The following is a 22,261-nucleotide window of genomic DNA, read 5'->3' on the forward strand; positions in this document are numbered from 1 at the left end:
CACATATGAAACAGCTAAATTAAAAGAGTTATTAGATCTTGTTCTCACCCATATTCACATTCAATGGCAAAATGTACACAAGAATGTTGGCCTAGCAATGGGAAGGCCACTCAGTGGGATCATTGCAGAAATTTTCATTAACCACCTTGAAAATAAAATTTTGTACAACGATGCCAATATCACTCAGAAAATTTTGCCCTACCACAGATACGCAGATGAAATACTCATAGTATATGAGAAACAAGAGAAGAAACAGAAACTTTGTTAAACAGATTCAATAGTTTGCACAAAAACATTCAAAAAGAGAACAAAATAATTTTTTTTAGATATGACAATAACTGACACAAACAAGATACTCAACATCGGTGTACACAGAAAACCAACAAACACAAGACACATCATTGAGAAGTCATACATGCCCCAACTCACATGCCGGCCGAAGTGGCCGTGCGGTTAAAGGCGCTGCAGTCTGGAACCGCAAGACCGCTACGGTCGCAGGTTCGAATCCTGCCTCGGGCATGGATGTTTGTGATGTCCTTAGGTTAGTTAGGTTTAACTAGTTCTAAGTTCTAGGGGACTAATGACCTCAGCAGTTGAGTCCCATAGTGCTCAGAGCCATTTGAACCATTTTGAACCCAACTCACATAAACAAGCTGCATTCAAAACTCTCTTTAACACAGGACAGAAATTCCCACTAGTGCTGCCAACTACGAGACTGAAATAAACACAAATACAATGCACATAGCAATGGTTACCATGAACAAGAAACCGGTGCACTTTCACCCCAGATAATCGAAAGCTAAAGCAAACCAACTGGCACTGTCACAACACACAACATACAGAAACCTAAGTATGTAGCTATACACCAAAACAGAAATGAGGATCACTTTTGAAACAATCAATACAACTGCTGTATGATATCTCACAACCAGCTGAGGAATTGAGCAATTACACAATTTATAAAATAATATTTATAAAATAATATGAGTCACTGCAACAAATATTACACTGGCCAAATGTGTAGAAATTTTACAACCCTTTCTAAAGAACACATTAACATTTCAGACTTGATAATGCTAATATGTCAGATACAGAAGAGCTAGAGATGAATGAGAACAGTGCTGCAATAGCGAACAACCTTTACGTACCACATAATTTAGTGAAGAGGGAAATGGACACCATGGAGAAAATGAAAATATTCATCCATGGCCTAAAGTGGAAAAATATGAAAGCCTAAATGAAATTAGGGAGTTCAAGAATTCACCCATTTCTTCACCAACTTCAATTCAATACTGTTAAAATACAAAACAAGTCAAAATTAAGAGTGTCTACACAAATCCATATTCCAGCAATATATTTGCAATACTTTTAAATAATTCTCATACTGTAATCTTTAAAATAAAATCATCAGCCTCTCATCGTAACCTATTTCGTCGACCAACACCAGTGACGTGACAGCAAGATGTGCAGCGGACATTCCAACTGACCAACACCAGTTTCAACATATCAATAGTTGAATCAAAACTGAGAACAATAGAATCAACAGTTGAATCGAAACAACCTTCGTTCGTTCTGACTGCTATCTTATTTATTGTGTTGTGTTGTAGGCACCTTCTGCAAATTTGTGAACAGTGGTTACCAAGTTCAATGAGCCACAGCATGGGAGGTAACTAAACACACCATAAGAGGACACCCACCCAACATGAAAAAAAACATGACAACAGCACATATCCAGACTATACAAAACAACTTTAATATCTGTGTGAACTTTTGTTAAATGATTTGTATTACCAATGTAGCCTGATGAGGTTTATACCTTGAAACATGTTGCTTCATTAAATAATATTGGTATCGATAAATTTTGTGACTGGTAACGGTCTCTGAAAAATATTATCATATATTGATCTTTCGACAGTGTATTCATCAACGTGAAATTGTTAGACTTATGGAACATCACGCATTGTTTTCCATAACTTCAAGGTTTTATTTTTACTCCCCCCCCCCCCCCCCCCCCCCAGCCCGGTCTCGGTCTCTCTCTCTCTCTCTCTCTCTCTCTCTCTCTAACTATTTTACCCAGGGAGGGAAATCAAAATGAATAATTTCCATGTGCTATATCACAGCTGAAGAAATTCAACTTTGTGAAGATTCGCGCAGCCGTTACGGTCGCAGGCTCGAAGCCTGTCTCTGGCAGGGGCATGTGTGATCCTATTAATTAGTCAAAGGGTAAGGAATCTACTTGAAAGCAAGCAAACGCATATATATATTATGCTAATTGAAATAACAAAGGTACCAAAGATCCGATCATGCTTCTCTGCATTCGGGCTGTGTGCCTTTACATGGCTGAATTGAAAACTGTCAGGAAAGAAACGTCAGAATACTCTTCCAAGTTTTCCAATATACCAGTAACATATTGTAGGATCCAGATGGCTTTGGTTGCAAAGCAGCCACTGAAATCTAGGATGTTATGTTCAGCTGCATATTTTTCAGCAGGATGGTCTACTACACTCTTGGCCAGAGTTTGGCAGTGGCCATTCATCCTCGTGGACAGCTGATTGTTGTCATACCAATACAAAATGCTGTGCAACGGTTGCAGCAGAGGACTGGGGTGTGTGGGGAATACCTATCTGTGAAGGCCTGGTGAGACCTTCTGGTTAATGGGAATGGTGGTGTTGTCACTACAGATACACCACCCCAGGTGGCAAGGCTGCATGGAAGTGATTTTTTTTTTTTACGTGGGATGGTTGGCAGCTGTCAAAATGCAGGTACTATTGGTTGTTGGTGGTTTTCATGTGGGCAGAGATGTGTATGGAGCCATCACAAAGATGTAGATCAATGTCTAGGAAAGTGACATGCTGAGTTGAAGAGGGCTTGGTGAAGTGAGATAAGGTGTTGACACCGTGAAAGAGTGAGGGTAGGATGTCTTGTCCCTGAGTCTAGATCCTGCAGATATCATCAATGAAACTGACCACACCAGGCGTACGGGGTTTGGGAGACTTGGGAAGTTTTCTCTACATGGCCCATAAGCAGCTTGGCGTAAGAGGGTGGCATGCAGATGCCCAGTGTATTTGTTTATATGTCTTTCATTCAAAGGAGAAGAAGGTATGTGTTACAATAAAGTAGTTTGGTGGAGGAGGAATGAGGTACCAGGTCTGGAATCTGGAGGATGCTGGGTGAGATAGTGTTAAAATTGCAGCAGATCATGGGCATGAGGGATGTTGGTGTACAGAGAAGTGGCATTCACAGTGAGCAGAAGGGAACCACGAGGTAAAGGGGTGGGAATGGTGTAGAGTCGGTGAATGAAGTGGTTGGTGTCTTTGAGACTGGAGGCTACATTATGGCAAATTGGTTGGAGGTGTTTGTCAACGACAGCCGTAATCTTTTCAGAGGCATCACAATAACCAGCAACAATGGTCCAGGGTTGTTGAGTCTGTGAATTTTGGGAAGCATGTAGGAGGTAGGTGTGCAGAGTATCATAGGGTAGAGAAAAGTTCTGGAAAGGGCCTAAGGCTTCAAGGATGGATTGGAGGTTATGGTGGACTACTGGGATAGGATCTCTCTGGCAGAGTTTACATGTGGACAATTCAAACAATTGGAAAAGGCCTTCCACCAGGCAGTCACAATGACTCGGGTTCAATGTTGGAATTAGGTTGGCCTTGCTTGGATGGTTTGGTGCCAAAGAAATTTTTCCATTGGAGGAGTTGGGGGAAGGAGAGTAAGTCATTGATGATGTATACCAGTTCTGCTGCAACCATTGCACAGCTATTTATATTGGTATGACTACCAACCAGCTGTCCACCAGGATGAATGGCCTCCGCCAAACTGCCCAAGAGCAATGTAGATCAGCCTGTGGCATAACATGCAGCCAAACATAAAATGCTAGATTTCAATGGCTACTTCTCAACCTGGGCCATTTAGAGGCTCCCCTTCACCACCAGCTCTTCTGAACTGTGCAGATAAGTTATCCTTGCAACACATTCTTTACTCCCAAAATTATCCCAGCCTCCACTAAACAGTGTCCGCCTCCTAGTCTTATTACTTCCTTCCATTTCACATTCCCTCACCCTCTTTGTGTGCCGCCCTCTGCCAATATACCCACCCATCCTTACTCCTTCCCTGCTCCTCTCCTTTTCTATCCCCCATTTTTTCCTCCAAACCTAACCCTCAATGCTGCAGTCTAGTCCCTGCAACACCCCACCAGATAGTGCTCTTCCTCCCCCCCCTTCCAACCCCACCTGTACCCTGCTATCCCTCTCCTTTCCCTTTCCCACTCCTGATTGCTATTCACATGTCAGCCACATTCCGGATTCCGGTAGACGCTGCTGGTGGTAGCAGTCATGTGTGCGTGAGGTGTGCTTGGTTTTGTGAATGTGTGTTCGTTTTCTTTGCTAAGGAAGGCTTTAGCCAAAAGCTGTTACTTGTAACAGACTTTTCGTTGTGCACAAAATTTGGTATGTGGGACATCCACAACTGAGAGGCATGATAATTAATTTGAAGGTGTCCACTTCAGTTGTACCAATTAGTTCTTCAAACAACAGCTGGTTTTGAGATTTTAAAATTCCATCTTCTAGTGTATGAAATTAATGTATCTGGTAACATATAACATACGGTTGCGCCAGTCAGTGGAAGAGCTCCAATCACCACATGTTGATGGAAACTGTGCAGTGGCCCAGCTGTGTAACATGAAACAAATAATGTCTCATAATGAAACACGTACATTAGTAAATTGTGCCACCAGCAGCCCACACCGCATCTGGTGCACAGTACAGGCAACAAATACTGCCTCGGCTGATGTTACTTCACACTTACTCCACCAGTTCAGGAAGTTCTGCAAGAGTTGTGGGTGGACGAGTTGCATGATCCACTTATTGATCCATTGTGTCCCGCACATGCTCGACTGGAGAGAAGTTTGGACCATGGAAGTTGATGCATGTCAAGTTTCACAAGCCGTGCATGTGTGGGGATGCTGGAACTGCTCAAATAACATTTTGCACAGACTGAGTGCCAGTCAGCATTCCCTCCACAAACACCGAAGGTGAATAATCTGAAACTTATCACACTCTGCCTTTCAGGTCCAGGGTAAAACCAGTAGGTTCTAGACAAATGTACTCTTTGAGTGAGCACTCCAGCCGTCACCTGTGACACATCTCCAGGGCAGCAAATTATGTATTTTGCTTTTCCTCTATTTTCTTGTAGTATATGTTGTGTAAATTATATTTAAGATGTTTAATCTAGTACTTTATAAGTGTAAAATCAGGCAATTCGTAACTCTTTTATCATTTCTTCAGAACAGCAACCAGCTACAAAGTTCATTAACATATCAGAGTCCACTGGTGGTACTTCAGGAGGGCAACAAGTTTCATATCTAAGTATCTGTCAGCTTTTATAGTTTACTACTTCATTCAGTCTAGTTAGGATTAGGAGGATATGTTCGCGCTGTGTGTGGATGCAGGAAGAGCTGGCCACAATTCGCAAACTGTTGTTATGTGGTTTTGGCTATGGTCAGCTGCCTTCAGGTTGCTGCCTCGGGTTGCAGCTGCGGCAGAGAATCTGGTGCATCATATGGGACACCTCACGTGTTGCTTGTTTCACCCATGGGTTCTTCTGCTGAAGCACATCCTAGTGTACCTGACACAATGGATCTGCCCTCACAGCAACATGTAACACATCTGCATTGTTCAAAATGGAAGGTCAATGTAGGAGTCTGACCTTGCCTATCCCCTCTGTGAGTGAACAGGTGGCTGTTCCTTCAGAATGGTCCGAGCAGGCACATGTGGGCAGAGGCTTGCTAGTTATTGGGAACGCCAACATTAGACGCATTATGGAGTCACTTAGGGAGATGCATCAGGTCTGGAAAGAAAGCCTATGTGTATTTGATATGTTCGCCTACGACAGGGGAGCCTCATCCAAGATATGGAGGCAGCCTTGCCTATGGCTATCATGCTAGCAGGGTGCAGTCGTCTGTTAAGGGCTCAAGTAGGTACCAAAGACACCCGTCATTTGTGATCTGCGGTCATCCTTAGTCCATATTGGTAGCTGGTGGAGGCGGCGGCGGTGGTGGTAGTGGTGGTGGTGGTGGTGGTGGTGGTGAGGGCTGCTGGCCTTGTGCGCAGGGTGCAAGCAGCACTTGCAATTTGCAGCACTGGTGTCCTCTGGTTTGGAGCCAAGTGGAGGGTCTCGAATAAAGACTTCATCAACTCTGACGGTCTTGCCTGCAGACTTTTATACTGTGTTAGCAGTGGGGAATTGTAAAACTCTTCCTGTTAGGTCATGCTCCACTACATAAATGGAAGTGATTTCTGGCATTCCCCGAGTTACTGTTATAGGCCCTCTTGTTGTTCCTTATTTATATAAACGATTTAGGAGACAACATGTGCATCCATCTGTTGTTTGCAGATGATGCTGTCATTTATCGTCTTGTAAAGTCATCAGAAGATCAAAACCAACTGCAAAATTATTTAGATATCTGTATGAAGCAAAAATTGGAAACTGACCTTAAATAATGAAAAGCGTGAGGTCATCCACAAGGGTGCTAAAAGGAATCTGTTAAATTTCGGTTACAAGATAATTCCATCAAATTTAAAGACCATAAATTGAACTTAAATACCTAGGAATCACAATTATGAACAACTTAAATTGGAAAGAACGCATGGCAGATGATGTGGGGAAGGCAAACCAAAGACAGCGTTTCATTGGCAGAACACTTAAAAGATGCAACAGATATACTAAAGAGACTGCCTACACTATGCTTGTCTGTCCTCTTTTGGAGTACTGCTGAGTGGTGTGGCATCCTTACCAGATAGGACTAATGGAGTACATTGAGAAAGTTCGAAGAAGGGCAGCACATTTTGTATTATCACAAAACAGGAGAGAGAGTGTAACAGACATGATACAGGATATGAAGTGGACAACATTAAAACAAGGGTGTTCTTCGTTGCGGCAGGATCTTCTCACAAAATTTTAATCACCAACTTTCTTGTCCAAATGCAAAAATATTTGATGACACCAACCTACAAAGGGAGAGGGAGAAATGATCATCACAATAAAATACGGGAAATCAGAGCTCACACAGAAGGATTTAAGTTGGTTGGTTGGTTGTTTGGGGAAGGAGACCAGACAGCGAGGTCATCGGTCTCATAGGATTAAGAAAGGACGGGGAAGGAAGTCGGCCGTGCCCTTTCACAGGAACCATCCCGGCATTTGCCTGGAGCGATTTAGGGAAATCACGGAAAACCTAACTCAGGGTGGCCAGACGCGGGATTGAACCGTCGTCCTCCAGAATGAGAGTCCAGTGTGCTAGCCACAGCGCCACCTCGCTCGGTAAGGATTTAAGTGTTTGTTCCTTCTGCGTGCTGTTCGACTGTCTATGAAGGTGGTTCAGTGAATCCTCTGCCAGGCACTAAGTGTGATTTGGAAAGTAGCCATGTAGATATAGAGGTAGATTAAGGAGCTACTTGGGTAGCAGAGCACTAGTGGAGTCCGCACGGATTTTTTTAGGCCAGTTGGTAGTTTTGAGGTACTCTGATGAACACTCACCAATAGATTCGCAGACAGTAGCATTGGAGAAAAGATGCTTTGACTGTCAAAATTTTATCAGTACAAAAGCTCATGAACTACAACTATTCTTGGGACTGAGAGATAAAAACCTGAAGTAAAAAGCTCTGATATATTTGGCAAGTCATGGAATGTTTATTGGAAGGAGAGATTAGATGCCACAGGAGGGGGAGTGTTCATTGCAGTTGACAAAAATATTGTCTCTACTGAAGTTGCATATAACAATTTTAGGTGAAATCAAATTAATTGTTGGATGTTTTTACCGGGCATCCAACTCTCCTGTGACTGTTCTAAAGTCATTCTAAGAAAGTCTGTGGTCGGTAGCGCAAAGATATACAGATCAGGCAACTTTAACCAGTGGAGTATGCACTGGTACACATGGATTCACTGGAAGAGTTGCAGACAGACAAGTTTGCAAAGTACTTTTAAATCAGTTTACCAAAAACTGCCTTGAGCAGCAAGTTCAGCATCCACTCGCAATGGAAATACCTTGAACCTTGTAACTACGAACAGGCCGGACATTATCGATGGCACTGATATCGAGACGTGGATTTGTGATCATGGTGTCATTATAGCAACTACGGTTACTAAAGTTAAAAAATCAGTCAATAAGGCTAGGAGAGTGTTTCTGCTAGAAAGAGCAGATAAGCAGTTGTTAGGATCTCACTTAGACAATGAATTGCAATCATTCAGTTCCAGTATGATGGGCATACAGGAACTATGGGCAAAGTTTAAATAGATTGTAAATCATGATCTGGGCAAGTACATGTCTAGTAAGGGGGGTTAACAACGAAATTCGGGAAATGTTAACGATGCAAACGCTCGTGCACTCTTGGTTCACATGAGGATGCGAAAATGAAGACAGGTAAAGGTTAGTAAAGATTCATGCATCCGTGAAAAGACCTATGGGTGAAGCATGTAACAACTACCACTGTCTCAGCTTAGCAAATGATCTGCCTGAGAACCCTAAAAAATTCTGGTCCTTTGTAAAATCGCTAAGCGTTTCTAAGGCTTCCATCCAGTCTGGTGTGGCAGCCGAAGAGAGCAAAATGAAAGCCTTAGTTTTAAATGCTGTGTTTAAGAAGTTATTCACACAGGAGAATCGTACAAATATACCATTGTTTGACCATCACACAGAGTCCCATATGACTGACATAGTACGAGGCGTGTTTTTTTTTAAGTAAGTACCGTTTTGAAATTAAAAAGAGACGTGCTAAGATATCTCAATAATTTTATTTTTACATGAAAGCCTGTACCTTAATCTACTTTTCTACATAATTTCCATCAATATTGAGGCACTTGTCATAACGTTGTACCAGTTTTTGAATACCCTCCTCATAGACTTGTTAACCACTGCATCACCACTGTTTTGACTTCGTCATCGTCCTGAAGACCCTGACCGCCCAGGTGTTTCTTCAAGTGCAGGAACAGATGGTAATAACTGGGTGCAAGATCAAGGCTGTGCGGAGGATGATCTAGAGTTTGCCATCGAAAAGATGTGATGAGATCTTTGGTCTGATTTGCCACACGCAGACGGGCATTGTCTTGCAGCAAAACGATGCCCTTGCTCAACTTGCCACGTCTTTTGTTCTGAATTGAACGGCGCATATTATGCAAAGGCAGAAATTCCACAAGCAATACTACTTTTCAGTCACAGAAAACTGTGCACATGATTTTCTGGGCAGAAATTGTTTGCTTAAACTTCACTTTTCTGGGTGAATCTGAATGCCACCATTCGATGGACTGTTGCTTTGATTCTGGTGTGATGTAGGCCACCCACGTTTCATCGCCTGATCGCCTGTAACAATTTGGCTTAAGAAATCATCACTATCATTGTGTAACCGCTCAAGGAAAGTCAATGCGCTGTCTAAACGTTTGGTTTTTTGCACATCCATCAACATTTTCGAAATCCAACGTGCACGCAATTTTCGGCAATTCAAGTGCTCAGTCACAATGCCATACAAAACACTACAAGAAACATTAGGAAAGTCATACCACAAGGAGGAAATCGTGAAGCATCTGTTTTCTCTCACCTTGTTGTCCACTTCCTGCACCAAACTTTTATTAACGACCGAAGGACGCCCACTCCATTGTTCATCACGCACGTTTGTGCGGGCATCTTTAAACGCTCTCATCCACTTTCTTACCATTCCATCGCCCATAATGTGTTCTCCGTAAACTGCACAGATCTCACGATGAATATTGATCGCTTTTAGGCGTTTAGCACTAAGAAATCTTATAACAGCCTGTACTTCACAGCCAACGGGACTCACAATTATCGGAGGCATCTTAAACACTCAGTACACAACGTCAACAAGGAAGAATCAGATCTTAATGGCGTCAGTGCATAGACAACAGATGTAGGTACCCAGTGTGCATGTGCAGAACGCTGACCGCAGCGCTGCGGCCGCGGCGTGGCAAAATGGTACTTGCTTAAAAAACATGCCTCGTAATAATGGCGTAGACAAACAACTGAAAGAGATGAAAACAAATAAGTTGCCAGATGAAGGTGGAATCCCTATTTGCTTTTACAAAGAGTACCCTAAAGCACTGGCATTTATAGCAAATCTCTTGTCCAGCACAACATCCCCAGCAACTGGAAGAAAGCACAAATGACTCCTGCATAAGAAGGCTAAAAAAAGGGCCGAAAAATTTCAGATCAATATCCTTAACATCGGTTTGTTGCAGAGTTGTAGAATGTATTCTGAATGCGAATATCATAAATTAGAGACTGTGAAACTCACCTTGCCCTTTTCTCACATGATATACAGCAAACTATGGCTGAAGGGCAACAAGCTGATTCCATACTCCTAGTTTTCCAAAAATCATTTCACAAGGTAATCAACTGCAACCTTTTAATGAAAATACTAGCCGCTGACTAGAGCAGAGCGCTTGCTGCTGTTGCGCATATGTTCGAGATGCGGCCCAAGACTAGTGGGAAGGCCGCCAAGAAGGCTGGCTAGCATACAGAATAGGTTCCCAGATACGTGAGAGGCTCAAAATACTTCTTAAGTAATAGAACCCAGTATGCCGTCCTCCATGGTGAGTGTTCATTGGTGACACAGTATTGCTGAGTGTTTCCTAAGGAAGTGTGATAGAACCACTCTTATTTTCTAATTACAAAAATGATCTGGCAGACAGGATGGGCAGCACTCTGCAGTTGTTTGCTTATGATGCCGTGCTGAACAGGAAGGTGTTGAAGTTGAATGACTGTAGGAGGCTACAAGATGACTTTGACAAAACTTCTAATTGCTGTGACGAATGGCAGTCGACTCTAAATGTAGGAAAATATAATGCAGATCAGTAGGAAAAACAAACCATTAATGTTCGGATACAGCATTAGTAGTGTCCTGTCTGACACACACACATCGTTTAACTATCTGGGCCTAGCGGTGCAAAGCAATATGAAATGAAATTAGCATATGAAAATTGTGATCAGTAAGGAGAGTTACTGACTTTGGTTTATTGGCAGAATTTTCAGAAAGTGTGATTAACCTATAAGGGCACCGAATGTAGAATGCTAGTGCGCGGCCTATTCTTGAGGTACTACTCAAGTTTTGGATCCGCACCAGGTTGGATAAAAGAAGACTTGGAAGTAATTCAATGGGGGGCTGTAGATTTATTATCCGTACGCTTGAATAACACGCAAGTGTTAAGGAGATGTTTTGGGAACTCAAATGGGAACACATGGAGGAAAGGTGACATTCTTTTCAAGGAACACTATTGAGAAAATTTGGAGTACCAGCATTTGCAGTTGATCGTAGAATGATCCTACTGCCAGCAAAATACATTTCAGCCTCCAGAAGCCACAATCTGTCTGCTCTCAAACTTGCCCTGCCTGCTGTAAAAAACTCTAGTGCGCCTCAGTGGCATGGCGCCCACTCACTCTACACATCTGATCCACAACGAACCCTATTGCCAAAAACATTCCTTTTTTAATGGTAGACTCAGCTGGTGCTACAAAATATTGCAATATTAAGCTGAAACACTGATAGCTCTCTCTCTCTCACACTCACACACACAAATGAGGGAGAGGGGAGGGGGGGAGGGAGGGAGGGAGGGAGGGAGGGAGGGAGGGAGGGAGGGAGGGAGGGAGGGAGAGAGAGAGAGAGAGAGAGAGAGAGAGAGAGAGAGTGAGGGGGGGGGGGGATGATGCTTTATATTGCAGTTTAATATGCCAGATAGAGATCTTATTGAGGGGGGGGGGGGGGGGGGGGGGGGGTAATCATTAATTACATAATTCAGGCACCTAAATCATATGGTAAGTCCTAATCTTTATCAAAACCTTTCCAATGACATATTACGGTAAAAATTAAGTATTCTTTCTGCAGTATTAAGGCAGAAATTAAATATTCTTTCTCAAGTATTAAGGTAGAAATTAAATATTACTTTCAAAGTATTAACTAGAACTCCCCCCCCCCCCCCCCCCATGAACCATGGACCTTGCTGTTGGTGGGGAGGCGATACAGATGGCCTTGCCGTAGGTGCAACCACAACGGAGGGGTATCTCTTAAGAGGCCAGACAAACGTGTGGTTCCTGAAGAGGGGCAGCAGCCTTTTCAGTAGTTGCAGGAGCAACAGTCTGGATGATTGACTGATCTGGCCCTGTAACAATAACCAAAACAGCCTTGCTGTGCTGGTACTGCGAACAGCTGAAAGCAAGGGGAAGCTACAGCCATAATTTTTCCCGAGGGCATGCAGCTTTACTGTATGGTTAACTGATGATGGCGTCCTCTTGGGTAAAATATTCCGGAAGTAAAATAGTCCCCCATTCGGATCTCCGGGCGGGGACTACTCAAGAGGACGTCGTTATCAGGAGAAAGAAAACTGACGTTCTATGGATCGGAGCGTGGAATGTCAGATCCCTTAATCGGGCAGGTAGGTTAGAAAATTTAAAAAGGGAAATGGATAGGTTAAAGTTTGTTATGTGGGAATTAGTGAAGTTCGGTGGCAGGAGGAACAAAACTTTTGGTCAGGTGAATACAGGGTTATAAATACAAAATCAAATAGGGTAATGCAGGAGTAGGTTTAATGATGAATAGAAAAATAGGAGAGTGGATAAGCTACTACAAACAGCATAGTGAACACATTATTGTGGCCAAGATAGATACGAAGCCCATGCCTACTACAGTAGTACAAGTTTATATGCCACTAGCTCTGCAGATGATGAAGAAATTGATGAAATGTATGATGAGATAAAAGAAATTATTCAGGTAGTGAAGGGAGACGAAAATTTAATAGTCATGGGTGACTGGAATTCGACAGTAGGAAAAAGAAGAGAAGAAAACATAGTAGGTGAATATGGATCGGGAGTAAGAAATGAAAGAGGAAGCCGCCTGGTAAAATTTTGCACAGAGCATAACTTAATCATAGCTAACACTTGGTTCAAGAATCATGAAAGAAGGTTGTATACATGGAAGAACCCTGGAGATACTAGAAGGTTTCAGATAGATTATATAATGGTAAGACAGAGATTTAGGAACCAGGTTTTAAATTGTAAGACATTTCCGGGGGCAGATGTGGACTCTGACCACAATCTATTGGTTATGAACTGTAGATTAAAACTGAAGAAACTGCAAAAAAGTGGGAATTTAAGGAGATGGGACCTGGATAAACTCAAAGCACCAGAGGTTGTGCAGAGATTCAGGGAGAGCGTAAGGGAACAAATGGCAGGAATGGGGGGAAAGAAAAACAGTAGAAGAAGAATGGGTAGCTTTGAGGGATGAAGTAGTTAAGGCAGCAGAGGATCAAGTAGGTAAAAAGACAAGGGCTAGTAGAAATCCTTGGGTTACAGAAGAAATATTGAATTTAATTGATGAAAGGAGAAAATATAAGAATGCAGTAAATGAAGCAGGCAAAAAGGAATACAAGCGTCTCAAAAATGAGATCGACAGGAAGTGCAAAATGGCTAAGCAGGGACGGCTAGAGGACAAATGTAAGGATGTAGATGCTTATCTCACTGGGGTAAGATAGATACTGCCTACAGGAAAATTAAAGAGACCTTTGGAGAAAAGAGAACCACTTGTATGAATATCAAGAACTCAGATGGAAACCTAGTTCTAGGCAAAGAAGGGAAAGCAGAAAGGTGGAAGGAGTATATAGAGGCTCTATACAAGGGCAATGTACTTGAGGACAATATTATGGAAATGGAAGAGAATGTAGATGAAGATGAAATGGGAGATACGACACTGCATGAAGAGTTTGACAGAGCGCTAAAAGACCCGAGTCGAAACAAGGCCCCAGGAGTAGACAACATTCCATTAGAACTACTGACGGCCTTGGGAGAGCCAGTCCTGACAAAACTCTACCATCTGGTGAGCAAGACGTATGAGACAGGCGAAATACCCTCAGACTTCAAGAAGAATATAATAATTCCAATCCCAAAGAAAGCAGGTGTTGACAGATGTGAAAATTACCGAACTATCAGTTTAATAAGTCACAGCTGCAAAATACTAACACGAATTCTTTACAGACGAATGGAAAAACTGGTAGAAGCCGACCTCGGGGAAAATCAGTTTGGATTCCGTAGAAATATTGGAACACGTGAGGCAATACTGACCTTACGACTTATCTTAGAAGAAAGATTAAGGAAAGGCAAACCTACGTTTCTAGCATTTGTAGACTTAGAGAAAGCTTTTGACAATGTTGACTGGAATACTCTCTTTCAAATTCTAAAGGTGGTAAGGGTAAAATACAGGGAGCGAAAGGCTATTTACAATTTGTGCAGAAACCAGATGGCAGTTATAAGAGTCGAGGGACATGAAAAGGAAGCAATGGTTGGGAAGGGAGTGAGACAGGGTTGTAGCCTCTCCCCAATGTTATTCAATCTGTATTTTGAGCAAGCAGTAAATGAAACAAAAGAAAAATTCGGAGTAGGTATTAAAATCCATGGAGAAGAAATAAAAACTTTGAGATTCGACGATGACATTGTAATTCTGTCAGAGACAGCAAAGGACTTGGAAGAGCAGTTGAACGGAATGGACTGTGTCTTGAAAGGAGGATATAAGATGAACATCAACAAAAGCAAAACGAGGATAATGGAATGTAGTCGAATTAAGTCGGGTGATGCTGAGGGAATTAGATAAGGAAATGAGACACTTAAAGTAGTAAAGGAGTTTTGCTATTTGGGGAGCAAAATAACTGATGATAGTCGAAGTAGAGAGGATATAAAATGTAGACTGGCAATGGCAAGGAAAGCTTTTCTGAAGAAGAGAAATTTGTTAACATCAAGTATAGATTTAAGTGTCAGGAAGTCTTTTCTGAAAGTATTCGCATGGAGTGTAGCCATGTATGGAACTGAAACATGGACGATAAATAGTTTGGACAGGAAGAGAATAGAAGCTTTCGAAATGTGGTGCTACAGAAGAATGCTGAAGATTAGATGGGTAGATCACATAATTAATAAGGAGGTATTGAATAGAATTGGGGAGAAGAGGAGTTTGTGGCACAATTTGACGAGAAAAAGGGGCCAGTTAGTAGGACATGTTCTGAGGCATCAAGGGATCACAAATTTAGCATTGGAGGGCAGTGTGGAGGGTAAAAATCGTAGAGGGAGACCAAGAGATGAATACACTAAGCAGATTCAGAAGGATGTAGGTTGCAGTAGGTACTGGGAGATGAAGAAACTTGCACATGATAGGGTAGCATGGAGAGCTGCATCAAACCAGTCTCAGAACTGAAGACCACAACAACAACAACAACAACAACAACAACTAGAAATTAAACACTATTTTAATTATTTTTTTGCAATTTGAGTACCTCTGACAATTGTTACATATAGCGCACTATTGATTTACATCAGTCACATCACTGCAATGTATTTCAGATTCTAATCTTTCGCCAGTCACATTTCAGACTTCAGCATGAGTTTCACTGTCTGGCTGCCATGAACGATCTTACTCTTTCACATTTAGCAACATTTTCTAATAGTATCTGGTGTAATACATACCGACAAATTACTTACTTGGATGCTCAAAAGCGAGTTTGCGCCTCCATTCATTTGCAAATATCATAAATGCATTTGGAGGTCTCGGTATCTTCCCAGCTCTTTTCCGCAACCACTCACATGCCTGCCTACGTTCCAGCTCCAATTCTTGCTCTTGAACTGCAGTCAGGACTTTATCTTCCTGATCGTTGCTACTTCCGGCAGCTTGACTGTAATCTGCATTGCGAGTATTAGCACGTTCTGATGGCGACCCACCTATGTGAAGCACAAGAAATTAATTTTTAGCACAAAATGTACAGCATTCCCGATTACTCAGTTTAGGTTAAGTTATTAAACAAAATAAAATGAGAAATCTGATACTTAATATAGCTTTTGGAACTAACAGTTCCTTGCTCAGGAAGGAGAGAAGTAACATGCTTCAATACATGGTAGACAAATAGGTGCCACAAGCATAATAAAAGAAAGAAGACACATATAACTGACAGAAAATTCATATTTCAGTCAAACCTCCACTTTTAGACTTTTCAAGGGACTTGAAAAAAATAGTGTAAATTACAGGAAAATGTAAATGGTAGGAAATTACTTTTGAAGAACATACTAGTACTTTACAAAACATCAGTAAGTAATTTTATTAATTTTACTTACCTTACATTTGAAATCCTTGGTCTTACATAAGATTTACATTTCATTTCATGGACACTTTGATAGTTCATACATTTTTACCAAAACATTCAGAATTATAGTTTGCTTCAAATTCTTCTAGTGAATTTTTGCTGGGTTGTGTGTGTGTGTGTGTGTGTGTGTGTGTGTGTGTGTGTGTGTGTGTGTGTGTGTGTGTGTGTGTGAAGGGTAGATCCATTGAGAGAATTGCGTTCCATAAAAGTCACTACAATTTTGTTATTTGTGTGTGGATACATTGCAGCACAATGAAATATAATTCTGTAGACATGAAATCAGTTGAAAAGCACAGTACAATTTTAGCTCTAATGTCAGGTCTCAACCAAACAAATACCTTGCAAATCAAGATGTATTCCTGCATATCATAGCTGATGCATGTTATAGTCCCCCCCCCCCCCCCCCACACACAAATGTTTGTGAATGCTACTTAAAAAGCCAACACACTGCCAGCATCATTTTATGTCAATGATGCCATTATTTTTCTGTTTCTCTCTATGAACATTGTTTCATTACATGTAAATGGTAGGAATTTATTATCATGGTAACACATGAGGAAGTGCAAATTAACAATAAAAAAAATTAAGCAACACACACAAAATAAAATACAAAATTAAGTACATGCAGGGAAAATGTTAATTCAGAGAATGTAAAAGTGGAGTTATATTGTGTAACATTTTAATATAAATTTCAACTCACTAACTGATACTGGCTACAACTAAATTTCTTCGTTTTAGACAAGAGACCCTCCTGGTCTCTCTCCATATCTGTCTGTGTCTTCTATCTACAAATAGAAAATACTGATTTCGCTGGCATTTAACTATTTAAGATCCTATAATTCAACATAGGAATGAGTGTGTGTGTGTGTGTGTGTGTGTGTATGTGTGGGGGGGGGGGGGGGAGGGGGGTGGTCTCTATAGCAAATACAACTAAACAAGAGAAAGAAGACATGCAAGAATTTTACCCTTCCTGCAAAAATATTATGCAGTTGAGTTACTGAAACTTAAGTTTTTACAGAAATTTAAATTTTGAAATTACCCTTGGTAGTTTTATGTCCTCTTGTTGAAGACTTGCTCTTGGACATGGACTCAGTCTTAGTGCTATTTTCTTTCCCATCAGGCTGAAACGGTATGTGAAAACTTAAAACACAAGTATGCCAACACTGAAAATGTAAATGAATAAGATATGGTCTAGAAGGAAGATTCTTACCATGTCTATGACTATATGATATAGGGTTCAAATTAATGATATGAGTATAATAGAAAGACACATTCCACGTGGGGAAAATATATATAAAAAACAAAGATGCTGTGACTTACCAAACGAGAAAGCGCTGGTAGATAGACACAATAAAAAACACACAAACACACACACAAATTTCAAGCTTTCGCAACCCTAGGTTGCTTCATCAGGAAAGAGGGAAGGAGAGGGAAAGACAAAAGGATGTGGGTTTTAAGAGAGAGGGTAAAGAGTCATTCCAATCCCGGGAGCGGAAAGACTTACCTTAGGGGGGATAAAGGACAGGTATATACTCGCGCGCGCACACACACACACACACACATATCCATCTGCACATATACAGACACAGTCAGACATGTGTAAAGGCAGAGAGGTTGGGCAGAGACGTCAGCCAAGGCGGACGTATGGGCCAAAGATGTTGTTGAATGACAAGTGATGTACGGGGGGCGGCAACTTGAAATTAGTGGAGGTTGAGGCCTGGTGGGAAATGGGAAGAGAGAAAATATTGAAGGGCAAGTTCCCATCTCCGGAGTTCTGATAGGTTGGTGTCAGTGGGAAGTATCCAGATAACCCGGACGGTGTAACACTGTGCCAAGATGTGCTGACCATGCACCAAATAGTCAAGGAGGAAGATGCTTACCATGTCTATCACTAACTTTGGTGGTTCCCAACTGCCACAACCTTCCTCATCAATGTCCCTTATGTCTGGAGGCTCTACCTTTATCTGAAAGTAAAAACACAAAATAAAAGAACAATCTAAAATGAATCAACATTTCACAATTGTCAGATGTTCACAATACTTCAGGTGATGCTGTAGCACAAGCAAATTGTCAAGTGAACTGAAGACCCAGTGCTTTTGTCACATGCGTGAGCTAGGGAAATTTGAGTTGGAGGTTCAGAAAAACTGTTAAGATGTTGAATTATAAAAGGTCTGGGTACAGTTTTCCACTATAATGTATATTGATGTTATAGAAGTGGCCAATTTCTACCTTACACACACAATAAATGAGCTCTGGAGAAATAATAATAATAATAATAATAATAATAATAATAATAATACAAATGGTACCAAACACTACAAGATCCACTATCTGTCAATGATCTCTTCTGAAAATGCTTACTCTCCAAGCATTATATCTCAATTTTCCATTCCACTCTTATCATCTCACTTCATGAATTCAGTATCATTTCTGCCACTATAACTTTCTTTCCTCTCTCGTAATTTTTGTAATATCAGTTTCTTTATCAACATTTTTAAATGTAATAATCCAGATACCAAAGAAAGTTGGTACTTACATGTTAAACAGTTAAATAAGCACTTTAAGTATTTACTATTAATTACGTCAACCATTCTTTACTGTATATTACTTGGTAATTTTCTCCTGGTTAAAGCACATGAAAGAGAGGCATTATTTTAGACTACCACTGCAACCTAGCAGTAGGAGTACCATAATTGCACGGTGAAGCTGAATATAACAAGTTGTGTTGGCAACGCAAATAGTGGATTACATCTCTCACGTCTTCCCTCTCCCCAACAGCAAAAATATTCCCGTAACTTCGCCACCACTCATGGTAAGAACCATCTGCCTTCTGTGCCACTTATAACTCGTTCAGTCACATCAAACGTCAATAGGATGAAAACGGAGTGAAGTCAAATGAGACATTGAGTAAGAACTTAGAATTGAGGTAAACCTTACTAGGAAGAGATGTTAAATGGGTGAACTTTTAGCATTGATTTCACGGGTCTTTCACAGGGGCATATGCCACAGAATCATGAAAAACATAAAATCAGAGAACGTGAAATTGAGGTTCCGCTGTATATTGTTTGGTTTAATAATAATGGCACCTTCTCAGGTCAAATGTTTCAGAGGTGTACTAGATATCTGAGAGCATAATATTCAGGAAAACACAGTAACTAGGAACAAAAAGAAGTTACATTCCTTAACAGGGTAGTCCTCTTTGGAACATTCTTTTTTGCTTATAATGTTCTCCAAGTTGTCTAAGTTATTGTAGTGTTCATTCAAATTTGCCAGACACTTCATATCAAGTTACAAGACAATTTGCAAAAAGTTTCTCTAAAAACGATTCACAGCAAAAAAAAAATAGTCGACACGGCGACCAAAGTGTCAGCACACAATTCCAATGCCTAACAGGGATTGTGGAAATTATGAATAGGTTAGAACTTGAGATCAGACCAGTCTTTTACAACTTCTGCACAAAAGCAGAGAAGCAGAGAAAAAGTGTATCGAGCAAGTAGAGCAGCAAATGACAGAAGCTGTTAAAGAGGTCCACAGGACCAACATGGGCATGAAGAAGACGGAGAACCTCCTTTTGGATCTGAAAGGATTGTTGTATGGACCGGAGACCACTGACTAGATGTATGTTCAACTTAACGAAATAAAATGTAACCCAAAACTTCAAACACATTTTTCTCAAAACTGTATTTTTCAAGTTTGCGGGAAACATAATCTGAGAATGATACATATGATTTTGATCATAATTTGATGCCAGCATTCTAAATTGAATTCTCTATCAGCACACAAAGATGTTTTGTGATATTTTCAAAAGTCTATTTTCTATGCTCACTTCTGTCTCAATTTTTTGGGCAAAGAAAATTATATTTGTCTCAATACTCAACACGTCACTATTTTGTTAGATCTTAGTATTTTTCAATTATCTCTTTAGGCTGATGGACAATAATTGAAAATGACTTAGGCAGTGTTCACAGTAGCATTGAACAGTCATCAGAAGTCAGCTGATAACATCAGCCGACAGCTCAGTCACGGTGCATCCGATCTCCTTTGCCAGTTTTTGGTGGGGTCAAGGTGGTTAGAATCTATTCTACCTATGAAGTAGGCTAGATTTTAAGCTTCAAGGCTGGGATGGATACCATGATGCCTCTGTGTTTGGAGATGAGTGCTGCAATGCAGCATTTGCTATTAAAACAACGCCGAATGTATGTAAATGAACTACATCTGTCTCGAAAAGAACATAGTGAGTACTGTACACTCTGTCCTCAGTTACTGGAATTGCCAGACAATGCAAAAACGTCCGACAAGGCAAAAACGTCCGACAAGGCAAAAACGTCCGACAAGGCAAAAACGTCCGACAAGGCAAAAACGTCCGACAAGGCAAAAACGTCCGACAAGGCAAAAACGTCCGACAAGGCAAAAACGTCCGACAAGGCAAAAACGTCCGACAAGGGGGAGGGGGGGGAGGGGGGGGAGGGGGAGGCGGAGAACAAAAATTTAATTGTGATAGGGTGCTGGAATTTGATAAGAGGAAAAGGAAGAGAAGGAAACACTTGAGGAGAACAGGGACTGTGGGAAAGAAATGCATGGAAAGCTGCCTAGCAGAATTTTTCACAGAGCACAACTCACAAGGAAATGTCCCAAGGTGCGAGATCAACTTTCTGAGACCACCTACGAATATGGTGGTGTAGGTTAGGATCCCTGGTACAATAAACTGCAACCATTCACCATGGTGAGTTCTAGTTTGCGAGTATCAACAAAACAGAATTTCAGAATTTCTTATAATCCACTAGAGCATTAAAAATGACATTAATTACAAAATGGCTCTGTAGCCTAGCTGTAGAGTTATTTGACATGCACACTGAAGGTTGTGGGTTCAAATCCTATTGTATGCAACCTACTTATTTTCTATGATTTTATCAAAAGGACTACTTTTTTTTCAATTAACTGTTTTAAATGTACTTTCTTCATTTGTAATACTTTGTCACATCATTTTAATCATTGTAGTAACTTTTTAATTTCTTCTGAATTTTTACTGCCTTCTATTCTTTTTTTCCATTTGCAATCTTTGTCCATGTGATTTAATTGTTTTTCTTTATCTTTCTTATATTTAAATGTTTGAAAACATAATTCTATTTCTTAAAAACAATAGACGAAATAATTATTTATGCTGACTGCACAATGGCAATGAAAATTTTGTTTTCTTTGCAACATGTACACTTTTTTGGATGATAAACAGCACACAAACATTTAATACAAGTTATGCTCACACACAATGAACAAAATAATGCAGAATTAACATTGTTTTATAAATAAAATAAAAATTAATGCAAAATGACTTACTGGGCTTACAACTGCAACAACATGGGTGAAACTTAAAAAGATGAAAAGCATGGAATTAAATTGAAGTAAATATATAAAAAGAATTCAAATCACATGGGCAAAGACTACAGGAATAAAAGATTGGGACAAGCAAAATAGTTAATATCATGATTAAAACTATTAAAGACAGTATCAGAAAGGGGGAAAAATATTAATGACAATAATGGTCACATCCTTTTCAATAAAGATTTTAAAACATTGATTACATTTGACAGTATTTAAACTTAAGTTCTCAGCATTCAGCAAGTAAATTAACCACTAGGCTACAGAGCTGTTTTGTAATTTATGCTATATTTAAGGCTCTTGTAGATCAGAAGAAATTCTGAAATTAATTTTTGTCGATTACTCACAACAAGTATCCACCAACCTGAATCACTACATGGTGAGATGCCTAGGCCCTAACATAATGACAAGTAAGGGATTTTGAAATCAGATTTTAAACTGCCCAACATTACCAGGAGCCATTGTGGACTCTGACCAAAATTTCTCGATTACAAGCTACAGATACAAACTGAAGAAACTACAGACAGTAACAAATCAGAGAGAGGGGACCTGGGACCTGGATATGATGAAGAACCAGAGCTTCTTGAGAGTTGCGAAGCGAGCATTGGGCAAATACTGAATAAAACGGGAAAGAATCAAGTAGCTGTAAGTGATGAAATAGTGAAGCCAGTAGAGGATCACATGAGCAAAAAGGCAAGATCCAGCAGAAATCCTT

The 22,261-nt window shown here is 40.6% G+C and overlaps 1 protein-coding gene across 2 annotated transcripts in view; it reads right to left on the minus strand.

Annotated features, from left to right (window-relative positions):
• LOC124805190 (protein tramtrack, beta isoform-like) overlaps positions 1–22,261 on the minus strand; it is a 149,460-nt gene that overhangs the window by 43,737 nt on the left and 83,462 nt on the right. For both annotated transcript variants that reach the window (XM_047265687.1, XM_047265686.1), the window contains exons 7-9: positions 18,051–18,134; positions 17,210–17,291; positions 15,515–15,751 (exon numbers count right to left, since the gene is read on the minus strand). In XM_047265687.1, coding sequence (XP_047121643.1) covers positions 15,515–15,751; positions 17,210–17,291; positions 18,051–18,134 — 403 coding nt within the window. The remainder of the gene's footprint in view (positions 1–15,514; positions 15,752–17,209; positions 17,292–18,050; positions 18,135–22,261) is intronic.

This window comes from Schistocerca piceifrons, chromosome 7 (assembly GCF_021461385.2).
Source record: "Schistocerca piceifrons isolate TAMUIC-IGC-003096 chromosome 7, iqSchPice1.1, whole genome shotgun sequence".
In the NCBI taxonomy this organism is placed as follows: Eukaryota; Metazoa; Arthropoda; class Insecta; order Orthoptera; family Acrididae; genus Schistocerca; species Schistocerca piceifrons.